The sequence below is a fragment of the Bidens hawaiensis genome, unplaced genomic scaffold (genome assembly GCF_021521415.1).
Source record: "Bidens hawaiensis isolate Kalapana, Puna unplaced genomic scaffold, B.hawaiensis_p1.1 tig00057118_1, whole genome shotgun sequence".
NCBI classification, from domain to species: Eukaryota; Viridiplantae; Streptophyta; class Magnoliopsida; order Asterales; family Asteraceae; genus Bidens; species Bidens hawaiensis.
In genome coordinates, this window is record NW_027500318.1 from 41,534 (window position 1) to 55,988 (window position 14,455).

Genomic DNA, 14,455 nt, shown 5'->3' on the forward strand with positions numbered 1-14,455 from the left:
ATATTACATATACTAGATGTTTCATTTTACAAAACAAGTGGTATTTAGCCATAATAACTTAAAGGACATTATTGTTATTTTACCGCTTATAAAATAAAATTATCAAATATTTTTTAGTTTGTGTGTCTTGGGTCCCATGACATTTAAATGGAACGGAAGAAGTAAATTTCTTATAAAATTATTATTATTATTATTATTATTATTATTATTATTATTATTTATATGACCAACTCCTCACATTTTATAATAGAAGTTTTGTTTTCAACCAGCCAACCAAGTGTGATTTTAAGCCACACACAGTGCATACAAAAAGGCACATTGTATATTTGTATCCTTCGTTTCTCTTTCTCTCTGATCAAATCTGCATAATATTATCACCGTAAGTAACTTTCCTCCGATCCGATCTAATCGACATATCATATAACTTCTTATTATTATTATTATTAATATTTGTGTGTATTCATTCATTCTAGGGTTTATTTATCATTAATAAGAAATGGCGACAAAGAAGAGTGTTAGCAGCTTGAAGGAAGCAGATCTCAAGGGAAAACGAGTCTTCGTTAGGGCTGATCTCAACGTGCCCTTGGATGATAGCTTTAATATTACCGATGATACGCGTATTCGTGCTGCGGTTCCTACCATTAAATACTTGATGTCTAATGGTGCCAAAGTCGTCCTCTCGTCTCATCTGGTATATACATATATATATATATATATTGTTATTGTTATCATTTGATATGATATTATTTTGATTCGAATTTGTATATATATTTGTGATATACACTGTTTGATATGTTTGTGATATATTCGTATCGCTTGGATCCGAAGCGAAACTACTTATGTTGTTTTGTATTATCTGGTATATAGATTTTGTTTTGATTTGAGTTGGTATACTTGTGATCTGTTTGTGATATATGCGTTGCCGTTAGTTTTTTTTTTTTTGCTTAAATATGCACTGTTTGATTCGAATCGGTTGTGTTTATTCGTATCGCTTACATTTGAAGCGAAACTACTTATGTTGTTTTGTATTATCTGGTATATAGATTTTGTTTTGATTTTGTTTCGAGCTGGGGGTCTCACCGGAAGCAGCCTTTCTATTCCTAAAGGGTAGAGGTAAGGCTGTCTACATCTTACCCTCCTCAGACCCTACCATATATTTGCTATTGGTGGGATATGCTGAGTGCGATGATGATGATTTTGTTTTGATTTGAATTTGTATATTTGTGATATATGTGTTGCTGTTAGGTTTTTTTGAATGTGGTATTAATTCGTGTTACTTAAGCCTGCGCTGTTTTATTTTTCAAGTAACAATGTGGATTTCGAATCGGTTGTGTTTGTTCATATCACTTAGATCAGAAGTGAAACTACTTATATGGTTTTGATTTATCTGGTATATTTTTGTTTTGATTTGAATTATATATTTGTAAACTGTTTGTGATATATGTGTTACCGTCTACTTTCGAATCGCATGAATTCGAATAGGTTTTTTGCCTGTAATCTCATTTGTATCAATTAAAGCTGCACTGTTTGATTGTAAAAGTACGATATGGATTGCGAATTGGTTATGTTCATTCTTATCACTTTATCAATTAGATCTGAAGTGACACTACTTATATCATTTCGTCTCATCTGGTGTATATTTTGCTATTATTTGAAGCGTATATCTGCAATCTGTTTGTGATATATGTGCTCTCGTCTACTTTCAAATGACATGAAATTGAATAGGTTTTTTGCCTGTAATTTTCATTCGTATCACTTAGATCTGCACTGTTTGATTGATTAACTACGATGTGGATATCAAATTCGTTATGTTAATTCATATCACTTGGATCTGAAGCGAAAAAGCTTATACCATTTGTGTTTTGAGTTCAGATGTGTGAATTAGATGTGGTTATTGTGTTTATAGGGACGACCGAAGGGTGTCACACCAAAATACAGCTTGAAGCCACTTGTGCCTAGACTATCTGAGCTCCTTGGAGTTGAGGTTTGTTTTTCGGTTATCTTCACTTCATACTTTTTTTATTGTGCTACATAAAAAGTACACGAGAAAGTCCCTTGATCCAATTTTTGTATATTAAAGTAACTAGGCTTGTCTAGAATGCAAGTGTTTGTGAAAAAATATAATTAATAATCATGTTATGTTACCTCTTAAATTGAAAAAGATAAGTTGGTATAGTTTTTCTTTTTTTGTACAAAAGTGTTATGTCACTTCATTAAATAAGGGTAACAAATCATTATTTTTATTCAAAAATACTCGCACTCTAAGGGACTTCAATATACCAGAATTGGTTAGTCACATTTATTTTGACATGTTTAGGGACTTTAATATACCAGCATGTTGATGGATCTTTATTTTAACTGTTTTTATGAAGTATTTTCTTAACATATTGACATATAAGTTATAACAACAGGTCAAGATGGCAGATGACTGCATTGGTCCCGAGGTTGAGAAACTGGTGGCTGCACTCCCAGAAGGCGGTGTTTTGCTTCTTGAAAATGTCAGATTTTACAAAGAAGAAGAGAAAAACGACCCCGAGTTTGCAAAGAAGCTTGCGTCACTAGCAGACTTATATGTCAATGATGCATTCGGTACTGCACATAGAGCACATGCATCCACTGAAGGTGTTGCAAAGCACTTGAAGCCAGCTGTTGCTGGATACCTTATGCAAAAGGTATATTATATTATTATTATTCTCGTTTTACAAAGGTTATTGGAAAGTTCTTACATATGTTATGTTTTCAGGAGCTTGATTACCTTGTTGGAGCTGTATCTAACCCCACTAAACCATTTGCTGCCATTGTTGGCGGGTCAAAGGTTTCAAGTAAAATCGGTGTAATCGAGTCACTACTAGAAAAGGTGAACATTCTTGTGCTCGGTGGAGGTATGATCTTTACCTTTTACAAAGCTCAAGGGTACAAAGTTGGATCATCACTTGTGGAAGAAGATAAACTTGATCTTGCCACATCACTTCTTGAAAAGGCTAAGGCTAAAGGGGTGTCTCTTTTACTCCCGTCTGATGTTGTAATTGCTGACAAGTTTGCTGCTGACGCTAACAGCAAGGTTTGTTATAAATAATACAACTTTTGTAATCATATTTCGTATTGTCTTTCATGTCGCTAAAAGGTGTGTTATTGACTTATTGTTGTTTTTCAGGTTGTTCCTGCTAATGAAATTCCAGATGGCTGGATGGGATTGGATATTGGACCGGACTCCATCAAGTCGTTTAGTGAAACTTTGGATACTACCAAGACTGTTATCTGGAACGGGCCTATGGGCGTGTTTGAGTTTGAGAAGTTTGCTGCTGGAACAGAGGTATGTTACTACGTTTGTTGGTTTCCAAAGTTTCAATAATAATACTGATATTGAATATTATTGTTGCCAGGCTATTGCTAAGAAACTGGCTGAACTTAGCGGAAAGGGGGTTACGACCATCATTGGAGGTGGTGATTCGGTTGCAGCTGTGGAGAAGGTTGGGTTAGCCGACAAGATGAGCCACATCTCGACAGGTGGCGGTGCTAGCTTTGAGCTTCTAGAAGGGAAGACACTGCCTGGAGTGCTTGCTTTGAATGATGCATGATTTAATGTTTTTTCCCCCGAAAATCATGGTGAGAAGTATGTCATAAATTGAACCCAACTTTTGGTTTAAGGGTTTTTAGTTGCAACTAGAAGTTAATAAAAAGGTCCTGAGTCTGTGACCATGAGCATTGATGGTTTTTTGAATTGGAATCAATAGTCATTGCGTAAATGAACTATGTTTTGTAATTTCGTGTTTGCCATTGTTATGCTACCTGCTCTATTTTTCGGTATGAATGGTTACAAACAAGAAATCAAACAATGCGCAGACCTTCAAAAAAGGCAACATTTTGGAGAAAAAGAAACTTAGGATGAATTCAAACTCCAAGTCATAAGTGGGTGAATCTGAAAAATCAATATTGACGAATGAGTCGGTCATGTTGATTCTGATTCTAATGATTAATTTGATGAGCAAGTCGGTCATGTTGATTATGATCCTAACTACAATATGTTTCATAATTGCATTGTAACTAAAACAAGTTCAATATTTGTCATCAGCACAAGTATACATAATTGCCTGCTTTATTCTTATCAACCTGAGTATGCCATTCAACCCTTAACATCCACAAATCGGACATAACCTTAAACCGAATCCATACTTGATTCATAGCAACACAAAGGCAAAACCATGTTTAACCAAAACATAAAATCATTCAAGTATAATTAAATCAGAAAACACCACCAAATTAGAACACTGATTAATAACATCAACTTGAAGCTGATGCTGAAGTTGCAACAGGAGTATCTTCTTGTGCTCCCCATTCTGTCCAAGATCCATCATAAACCGGAACATTCGTCTTCCCAAGTCGATGCAGTCCCTAAAAAAATAAAAATTACTTTAATAATTAATACATGATTCTTGTTTTTCGGATTGAAAGAAAAGAAAAAAATATCACCAATGCAAGAATGCATGCAGTAACTCCAGTCCCGCATGAAGCTACGACAGGCTTGTCCAACGAGATCTCTGCACAACAATTTTGTATGCATACGGAATGTATTAATAATAATAAATTGATAATGTTAAAATTTATTTTTATTTGAAAAAGTAGTTGGTTTACCCTCTTGTTCAAACTTTTTCTTGAGCTGGTCTGCAGGTAGCAGTGTCTGTGAGGTGTCTAACATCTGTGAAAAAATTTTAAAAAAAATTAATAAAATGCCATATGAACATTCTTTTAGGAATACTATTTGATTTCTCCACTTGACGTATCATCGCGATAACAAGTTCTAATTTTTTTTTTACCATAGAATACTACATAATTTCAAAGTGACAATTTTGACCCGTTTGCTTATGAACGGGTCAATTTGGGTTGTGTTTTATTTCAAAAGGGTCGACCCAAAACTCCAATTTTAATCCATGCAATCACCAAATGCATTTTACAATTAATAAAGATGATTTAATTACCAGGCCAAAAGGAATGCACTTGCTCCCAGGAACATGACCACTTCTTATTCCTTTTCGAGGCTCGGCTGCAACACCATCAAACCTGAGAAACAAATCAAAATCACCATCAAAACCAAACACGTTTAACAGGTCAAACAAGCAAATATTATATTAACAAATAGTTAAAAAGGAAACAAAGTGCATGCGTTTAAAGTTGACCAAAGTGTATTTTATGCATATAATCTCCTAAATCATTTTACTCAAAAATAAGATTAGGATAAAAATAATCATTACTTAACATTAATTATTAATACGAAAGTTCATAAATTTTGATTTCTTATACCTGGCTTTTGATCGAGCATCTATATGTTGATATGTGAGGTCCTCAGCGTTCTTTTTAACCTGTAACAATCACAGCAGACATACGATTAAATGTACGCAAAACACACACACAGACATCAAAACATATGTATTGAAATGCTATCTGTTTGCGTCATAGATAAATACTATATTTCTAAGCTTAAAAAAAAGGTGTTTCATATCATCTACATTTTGGTCGTTAATTTTCATTTCGGTCCCATTTAGGTCTGTTTTATTTAGCTTCTTAATGAATATCCTACAAACCTGTTCAAGTGTCCATACAAGATGCGGCTGATATTTTGTTTGAAATGTGACTGGACCAACCTGCCAAAGCAATGAACTTTCATCAAAAACCCGTTCAGAAAAAGATAATCTTGTAAACATATTATGTACGTAAATGTTATGTGCTTACAGGCTGGCCTTGGTACACTTTCTCTATGGCCTCGCTAGCAGCACTAGCTTTCAAAATTGCATCACCAGAAGCACTCGATTCAACATCGAATCCTGAAGCACGCCATCTCGGAAGCCCTCCATCTAAAACCCATACTCTATCGTGCCCAAAAACTCGAAACATACTATGCAAGTATCTTATAATAATGATTTGACTTTTTATTAAAAAAATATTAAAGCCCATTTAAACCGCAAATAAGATTACAATTAATTTATATAATTCATACTTATTATGTAAAATAGAGGTTATATAACTGACCACCAGACACGGGCAGCACTGAAGATCCCTTTACCATCATAAACAACAACTCCATCTTTGTTTTCAATACCGAGAGCGGAAACAGCAGCAGCAAATGCTTCCTCGGATGGCAACATGTGTGGCAACTGCTCAATAATATTCAAAAAAATTAATTAAAACATATATGTGGCACTTTTACTGGAGTTTAAGGTCACCAAAGTGTATCTAAATGCTTACACCAATTTGCAATATATATATATATAGGATTGGGATCATGTGAGAACTATTTTAAAATTGAGAACTTTGAGAACCATTTTGGACCGCAAAAAACCCAAAAAAAAAATTAAAACAAAAAAAAACGCAAAAATAAAAAAAAGTAAAAAAACCAAAATTCTTATTTATCATCCCGGTTTCATTAAAAAAACGTCTTGGTTTAGCGATTTTTTTAAAAATTTTTTAGAGATTTTTTTAGTGGTCCAAAATGGTTCTCAAAGTTCTCAATTTGTAAAGGGTTCTCTTAGGATCCTTACCCTATATATGTGTGTGTGTGTGTTATTTCAATTATCGAGGTTTTATAATCATATTTGATACAATGGAAAAAAAAAAGTAATAGTGGTCAACCGAAACAACCTGTTTAGAGACGTACTAAACCACCAATATAGTTATGGTGTCAAAAACATGACATAGTGAAAAATATCTATTTATGGTGTCATTTTATAGTCTACAACTAAATTTTACTTTTAAAAAATGAACATAAGAACAAGTTAAAAGACGGTAACTCACATTAGTAGTCCGGTCTGATATCCCATCAACATCAAAGAAAAGAGCACCGGGAATATGGGCAACCTGTTGAAACAAAAAAAAAGGAGAAAAATAACAAAAATCAAAATCTGTTAAATAAGCTATTAAAAGACGAAACCATGATATTTTAAAACTTATATACACACCTGGTATTCCTGGAGTGGGTTTCTCTGTTCATCAGGCGTGTACCAAGATGCATCAAGCACCTTCAAATCAGGCTCACGCAGATTGGAATGGAGCCAGTCAACTGAAACAACAGGCTCACCGGTTGACAAGGACCATGTTGAAAAGGAAGCTGTAGATCCAGCCACGGTTGTAGCCATATCACCACGAACCAATATAGACCTCCTGTATGCCGTACGAGTTGGGCTAGCCCAAGATTGAAAGGGTTTCTTCTGAAAATAATAAAGAAAATGTAACCAATAATCATTTTTCTTAACAACTATTGAACAGAAAATCATATATCATAATACATTTTTGTCAAACACCCTAGATTATCCATTTAACCGCACGTCCTAGCACCTCTTTTGATATAATTTTTGAAAGCTAATATATAACGCGCATGAATAAAATAAACAAAATGATAAACACAGCCCTAAGCGCTAACTTTAATTTTTGGTGGTTAAAGTACAACAGTTTAAGAATAATAACGGTAAAAATTAACTATTAAGCACACCTTTATGGCTATTTTTATCGAATCCCCTCAAATAATGTTGTTATTAAGCTGGAAATATTGAGTAATAAAGTGCTTAAAGATGACAGATAACGAGTAACTTTACATTAAGCTCAATAATCTTTTAATTAAAATAACTACTACAGATATGTACCTTTTAAGCCTCAATAACCGATAATCATACATCACAATACATTTCGGTCAAACACCCTAACTAGATTATTAATTTTAACGGCTTAACCGCACATCCAAGCACCTCGTTTGATATGATATCGAAAGCTAATGAGTGACGCGTTTGAATAATATACAGAAAATGATAAATCAACCCTAAGTGCTACAGTTAACGACAGCTTACGCGGGTTAAATCACAATAATTTAAGCATTGAAACAGCAAAATTAATCCTTAAGTGCAGCCTTTAGGGTTATCTTAATCATGGTAAAGTTAAAATACAAAGGGAGACAAAAATGAGAAGTGTGAGAAGGATTTGTGACCACACAAAAAACCCATTAAAAATAAATTCAAAAAAATAATAAAAAAATCATAACTCAAAATATAAATAAAAAATGAAAAAACTTTAAAAACTAAAATGTTTCCGCCATCATTCACGTTCAAAAATAAAATAAAAAATTAATACAAAAAAAATATAAAAAAATTGACGAAAAGACACAATGGCGAGATTAAAGACACAATGATGAAAATGAACAAAATATACAACTATACCTAAAAAAAGACACAATAGATCGCAAATATAACACAATGCCGAACAAAATATAACACAATATAAAGAGAAAAAGACACAATGTCAAGGAAAAAAGACACAATCAATGACGAAAATAAACACAAAACAAAATGATAAACAAAAAGACACAACAACTTTCTTCACTTACCATTGTGTTTTTTTATGAGAACGAGAAAGACGGTAAAAACATTTTTGTGTTTTTACTTTTTTCGTTTTTTTATTAAATTTTGAGTTATAATTTTTTATTTATTGTTTTTTATTTTTTTTGAGGGGTTTTTTTGTGTGGCTAGAAATCCTTCTCATCCTTCTCATTTTTGTTCCCCTTTGTAGAATAATTTGACCCTCTTAATCAAATGCCATCAAATAATGTTGATATTAAGCTGGGGCCATATAAAGTTTGCATCTTGAACATATTCATGAAGATAAAAAGTAATTCTACATTAAGCTCAACAATCATTTTTCATTTTATTTTAACATTAACTTCTGCATATATGTACCAGTGTACCACCTTTTAACCCTCAATAACCAAAACTCATAAATCAAAATACTTTATTTTGTCAAACACCCTAACTTAATTATCCGTACATCCAGCACACCTATTTCGATATGAGTTCGAAAACTAATAAGTAACACACTCGAATAAACTAAATAAAATGATAAAAACAGCCCTAAGGTTTAAGGTTAAAGTACAATAACTTAAGCATTAAAACAGCTAAAAATAACTCTTGACCACACCCTTTAGGAGTTAGGACTATATTAATCAAATCCCATCAAATAATGTTGATATAAGCTGGCATTATTGTGTAATCAGGTGCTTAAAGATAACGAGTAAATTAAATTTACATTAAGCTCAATAATCATTTTTCTTAAAGTTAACTTCTGCAGATATGTACTTTTTAAGCCTCAATAACCGAAAATCATGCAATTTCGGTCAAACACCCTAACTGGATTATTAGTTTTAACGGCTTAACCGCACATCCAAACACCTCCTTTGATATGATATATCTAAAGTTAACCAAGAAACACACTTGAATTAAAAAAATAATAATAATAACAAACACAGCCCTAAGGCCATGCGTAATGGGTGACCAAATGGTGCGCTTTTGAAAAAAAACACCCCCCCCCCCCCCGCGATAAAAGAGAAGAGAGGGGTATTGCTTTTTGTCGCCGGCAAACATTTGAGAAATATTATTATTAAATTGTGTTGTGTGTGGTATATATATACATGTATATTATATATATTGGCCGACAACACCACCACACCCCTAAAACAAAAACCCACAATTTTCTGACTATGCGCCACATGGCACAAATTGCCCCATTTTGTAGCCCCAACACTACACATAGCCTAAAAGGGCTATGATTAAGTACAAGTTATGGTGATTAAAGTAAAATAATTTAAGCATTAACACAGTAAAAAAAATTAACTCTTAAGCTTAACCATACCACTTAGGGCTATATTAATCAAATCCCATAAAAAAATGTTAATATTAAGCTGGAACACATAAAGTTTGCATCTTTATCATCATTCGATTATTAAACAAGACAACTAGACAAATAATAAAGTTTCAAGATTATATTCAACGCATCAGCTGAACAATAACTAAATCACAAAATTAGTTTAATACAATGAAAACCCACATGTAAAATAGCAAAAAGATGAGACTTACAAAGAACCCAGAAGCTAATATTTGTGGGTTTTGGTTGATGAATGAAGAAGACACGAAACGACGAGCAAAGAGTGTTGTTCTTGAAAGAAAGGCAGAGGCCATTTGATGATCAGAAACCCTCAAAAGATGATAATATTATTATAAACACCATATGAAGAATCTTGTTTGTGGGTGTCAAGAAAGAACACAAATTGTTATCTGTTGTTGTTTACTCCACCGAAGAAGAAATCAGTACCATGATGATGATGATGATGATGATGATGATGATGTGGAAGAACAAAAACAAAAGGGTTTGTGTGTTTTGAGAAAGTGTGTTGGTCCTTGGAGTTTCAAGATAATGGCTGCATAGTACTTGTAATTTGAGTCATTTATTTTATTTTCGAGTTATACATGCCTAACACATTTAGCTAAACATGTCGTGTTTAAGTTGAGGGTGGAGAAAGCACACAAGGGTAGTCAGTTGTGGGTTTAACGGGATTGCCGCTACTCACTACTTTTTATCCGACATGAGCTTTTTTCGGGTGGTATAGCCCGAGGAAAGGAGAGGAGGGACTGAGAGCATGTTTGTGCGTGTAGGTTGGCCGGGTAATGGGGCGCTGATACGGGCAGGTTCTAGCGTGGTCAATAACATAAGGGGAAGTGGGGGTTGCCTGGCCGGTGATTGGTGATTAGTCATGTGATTACGGCACGCGCCCCCTCTGACGGGTTCGCATAGTGACTCATTTAGTTTTTGTTTTTCTTTCAAAAGGTGATTGTTCTGTATTTATAGTTTAGATATAATTTTTATGTATATACATATACATAACTTTTAAAACATTATCAATCAAAACTAAAAAAATTCAGGTTGTATAGTGAAACCTCATCTCATGTTCGAGTTCATGTGCTTGACACCATGAAATTTTTCATGTTTGTGTCAAGTTAGAGTGTTAGACTACAGTCATTAGTCTTAACTATTTATTTTATGTTTTGCGTAAACAAAAATCATTTTTAAATGTTGGAATAAAATTATAATTTAGGCCGGTTTGAGCTTCCTTTTAATTGATTTATAATGTAAACTCTTTTGGACTTGGTGTTTTTGTTACAATGTAAGCTCATCAAATTTGGCTTATAGAATCAAAATATTTATTTAACCAAATAATTTGATTTCGGGTTTGGATGTGTTTCCTTCTCCCAAATTTGAAATACAACCCTACACAAAATTTTGTTAAACTATAATTTTAAATTTATGTTATGCTTAATAATAAAAAAAAACATTGGAAATATATTGAATGTAAGGAAGTGTAACTTTAGGTGAACAGGTTGCATTTATATTTTTAACAACATGCCAAACATTAAAGCACCTTAAATATATATTTAAATGTACCATATTCATTCAAAGGACATTTTTTAACATTAATACAATATATTAAACTTACAAACATTTTAAAGACTAATCAACCTCAACTGCACTTTATGCTTCTCTTGTCTTTTCTTTTCCAGCTTATTCCTACAAACTGAATCAATCCTGAAGCCCCAAATAATTCAAGCCCACATATTAAAATTGTTCCTTATTAATTATTATGGTATCGTATTTTTGTTCGATTATAATATCCTTTTCCATTATGCCTGCACAAACAGATGGGTCGAGTCGGGCCAGGGAGTGTCAGTCATAACAGTTTAGCAGCAGCGTCTTTCCAGCTAGAAGTCCCAAGCTAGCACTGCAACTGTCGAGATACCGGATACGAGATACCGGATACGGCTCATTTTGTCGGCCAACCCAACCTTTTCCACGGCTGCAACCGAATCACCGCCTCTAATAATGGGTGCAATAGCCTAGTAACAATGTATTCAACATCAATCATTCAGACTCGTTGAAAAATCCCTTTATGCATATGCGTATATGGAATATATAAGTAAACCAATGTTTCATAAACATAAACTTTAGAAAACTTGACACAAACCTTAGATACTAGCAACTTTAGCTTCGGTTATGAAAGCAAAAGCCTCTTGCTTGTTGATTGAACAAAACTGCATCCGGATTGCTTCTTCTGCAAGTTTTCAACTTTCATCAACTTCCTTGCGTCCCAAGCACCATACCACAAGCCAGCTGCTGCATAAATGCCAGCCAAAACCACATAGTTGACCGATTTCCTAGGGTCCAAATCAAACAACTGTCGCGCTGCAACTTCTCCTATTGCAACATTTCCATGTACACTACACGCCCCAAGAATTGCACCCCAAACCGAAGCGTTTGGCTTCATATGCATATTATTTACTAAATCACACGCTGCTTCTAATTCACCTCCCCGTGCTAATAAATCAACCATACACGAATAATGTTTTTCTTGAGGCGTTATATTATATTTATTAACCATACTATTAAAGAACTGTCTTCCTTCTGCAGTCAAACCATTGTGGCTACATGAAAATAAAAGTGACAAGAATGTAACACCGTTCGGTTCCAATCCTTCATCCACCATTTGTTTGTAAAGTTCAATTGCTTTATTCCCATATCCGTGTTTCCCGTATCCAGCAATTAATGAAGTCCATGAGATAATATTTCTCTCATTCATTTCGCTAAACACTAGGCGCGCGTCTATGATTTCACCACATTTTGAGTACATGTCAATAAGAGCATTGCTCATGGGTACATCATGCAAAGCCAAACATTTTAAGGAAAGCGCATGCATTTGTTTACCTAGACCTAATGATGTTGTGTTGGCACAAATGTTGATCATTGAGCATAATATTACACGGTCGACATTCATTAGAATTTGACGCAATTCGATGAAAAGATTCATGGCTTTCATGGCGTTACAGTTACTACCTTCCTGAGCATATCCTGCTATTAATGCAGTGCAGGATATTGTATCTTTGTTATTCATGCTTTTGTATATTCGATCTGCGCTTCTCACGCTTCCGCTTTTTGAATACGCGTTAATAAGTGACCCGCTTAAACTGTTGTATGATCCAAACCCTAATTTTAAAACAAACCCGTGTAGCTGCCTGACATTTGCAAGATCTTTGCTTCGAGCACACACCATGAGAACACTTGCCAACGTGAAGTTGTCAGGAGTCATACCTGTAAAAAAATCATTAAGAAAACTGAAAGAAAAAATTAATACGATTATTTTAAAGAAATAACATACCATCACGAAACATCAACCGGAACATTTGAATTGCATCATTGCATTTGCCTCGAACAGCAAATGCGCCAATCATCGAATTCCAAGAAACCACGTCCTTAACCGACATCATATCAAATATATAGCAAGCATCCTTGATGTCACCACATTTTGAATGCAATTCAATCAACGCACATTGCACAAAAGAATAATAAATAAACCTCCCCTTATGAATACAACCGTGTATCTGCGAACCATAATTTAACGACATCAACCTCGTACACGCACACAAAGTGCTCGCGTAAGTGAACTGATTAGCCTTCACACCAGCCCGGTGCATGGCAACAAACACTTTCACAGCTTCCTTATCATAACCATTCCGAGCATAACCTGATAACAACGCGGTCCAAGAAACCACACTTCTCTCAGGCATTTCATCGAACACTTCACGGGCACTTTTCATGTCACCCGATTTAGCATACAGTATCACCAGTTTGGTATTTACATGTAAATTTGAATGAAACCCGTTTGCATAAAGATGTTCATGCACCATACGCGCTTGACTATAGGCCTGTTTATCAATGCAAAGATCTAAAAGTTTGACATAAGGAGGATGGTGGAAGTGAACCGGGTGAGAAAGCGCGAGATTGACCGCAAATGTCATTGGCCGGAGTATTTCGTTGATCCGGCTAACTGATTTACAACAAATCTTGTTCATGGAGGGAGAAATATTAGCATTCAAATAGTATGTAGCAGCAGCATATCATTCAAAATCTCAAATAGAGTGGTAGACATATAAACATAAAATCTTTTGGCGTGAAGTTCGTTTCTTTAATAAACGAACGAACATAAACGAAAAAAAACTTTGATAACATTATCAAGCAAAAACCGTTGGTTTATAAGCGATAGAGCATTCGCAGTAGATTCCGGATCCTAATACTTGTGTAAAACAAATGGGCTTTTAGTATATTGTATAATAACATGAACTTAACTGACCAAATTGGTTTTGCTGGCTACTGGCATTAGGTCGAACAGTTGGTGGGCATCGATGGTATAGCTATGTTTTGGTTTAATGGTGGTTGTTTTATCTTTAGTAAGGTGACCAAGAGTCCAGTTGGACCACTTGGACTGTAGTGATTGATGCCTTAAGTATGTCTGGAGTTGTTGGTTTACTATGAACAAATTGGTATTAAAATAATAATAAAGAAGATAATTTGGTGGCAAAGACTTACAGGGAAATATCTATAAATGGCGATTCGAAGGAAGAAGAAATTATGTGGAAATCAAGATATTATGTGAAGAACAACAGACGGTTTTGTTTAAAAACATTGATTAATATTTTGGGGTGTTTTTTTATGCAGAAGAATAGAAACAGAGTGACAAAAGTGTATGCTCTCGTTGAGAGTCGAACTCAAGACCTCCCGCTTACTAAACGGGTGCTCTAACCAACTGAGCTACGAGAGC

At 34.4% G+C, this 14,455-nt stretch overlaps 3 protein-coding genes and 1 non-coding gene across 4 annotated transcripts; 1 reads left to right on the plus strand and 3 right to left on the minus strand.

Annotated features, from left to right (window-relative positions):
- The first annotated feature begins 467 nt into the window (after positions 1-467).
- LOC143601804 (phosphoglycerate kinase, cytosolic-like) lies at positions 468-3,593 on the plus strand. Its single transcript, XM_077079112.1, has 6 exons — positions 468-691; positions 1,907-1,984; positions 2,412-2,672; positions 2,744-3,061; positions 3,155-3,313; positions 3,384-3,593. Exons 1-6 carry the CDS (start codon positions 497-499, stop codon positions 3,576-3,578), a joined length of 1,206 nt encoding a protein of 401 aa, XP_076935227.1. The 5' UTR covers positions 468-496; the 3' UTR covers positions 3,579-3,593.
- Positions 3,594-4,078: 485 nt separating this feature from the next.
- LOC143601805 (thiosulfate/3-mercaptopyruvate sulfurtransferase 2-like) lies at positions 4,079-10,088 on the minus strand. Its single transcript, XM_077079113.1, has 11 exons — positions 9,888-10,088; positions 6,951-7,199; positions 6,787-6,849; positions 6,025-6,149; positions 5,728-5,890; positions 5,580-5,639; positions 5,299-5,357; positions 4,977-5,058; positions 4,633-4,696; positions 4,471-4,538; positions 4,079-4,392 (listed from the first exon to the last, which is right to left on the minus strand). The coding sequence occupies exons 1-11, from the start codon at positions 9,987-9,989 to the stop codon at positions 4,282-4,284; spliced, it is 1,146 nt and encodes a 381-aa protein (XP_076935228.1). The 5' UTR covers positions 9,990-10,088; the 3' UTR covers positions 4,079-4,281.
- Positions 10,089-11,665: 1,577 nt separating this feature from the next.
- On the minus strand, positions 11,666-13,709 carry LOC143601806 (pentatricopeptide repeat-containing protein At3g20730-like). Its single transcript, XM_077079114.1, has 3 exons — positions 13,016-13,709; positions 11,828-12,948; positions 11,666-11,699 (listed from the first exon to the last, which is right to left on the minus strand). Exons 1-2 carry the CDS (start codon positions 13,707-13,709, stop codon positions 11,855-11,857), a joined length of 1,788 nt encoding a protein of 595 aa, XP_076935229.1. The 3' UTR covers positions 11,666-11,699; positions 11,828-11,854.
- A 672-nt stretch (positions 13,710-14,381) lies between these two features.
- On the minus strand, positions 14,382-14,455 carry TRNAT-AGU (transfer RNA threonine (anticodon AGU)). Its single transcript has one exon. It is a non-coding gene; the product is annotated as a tRNA-Thr (tRNA).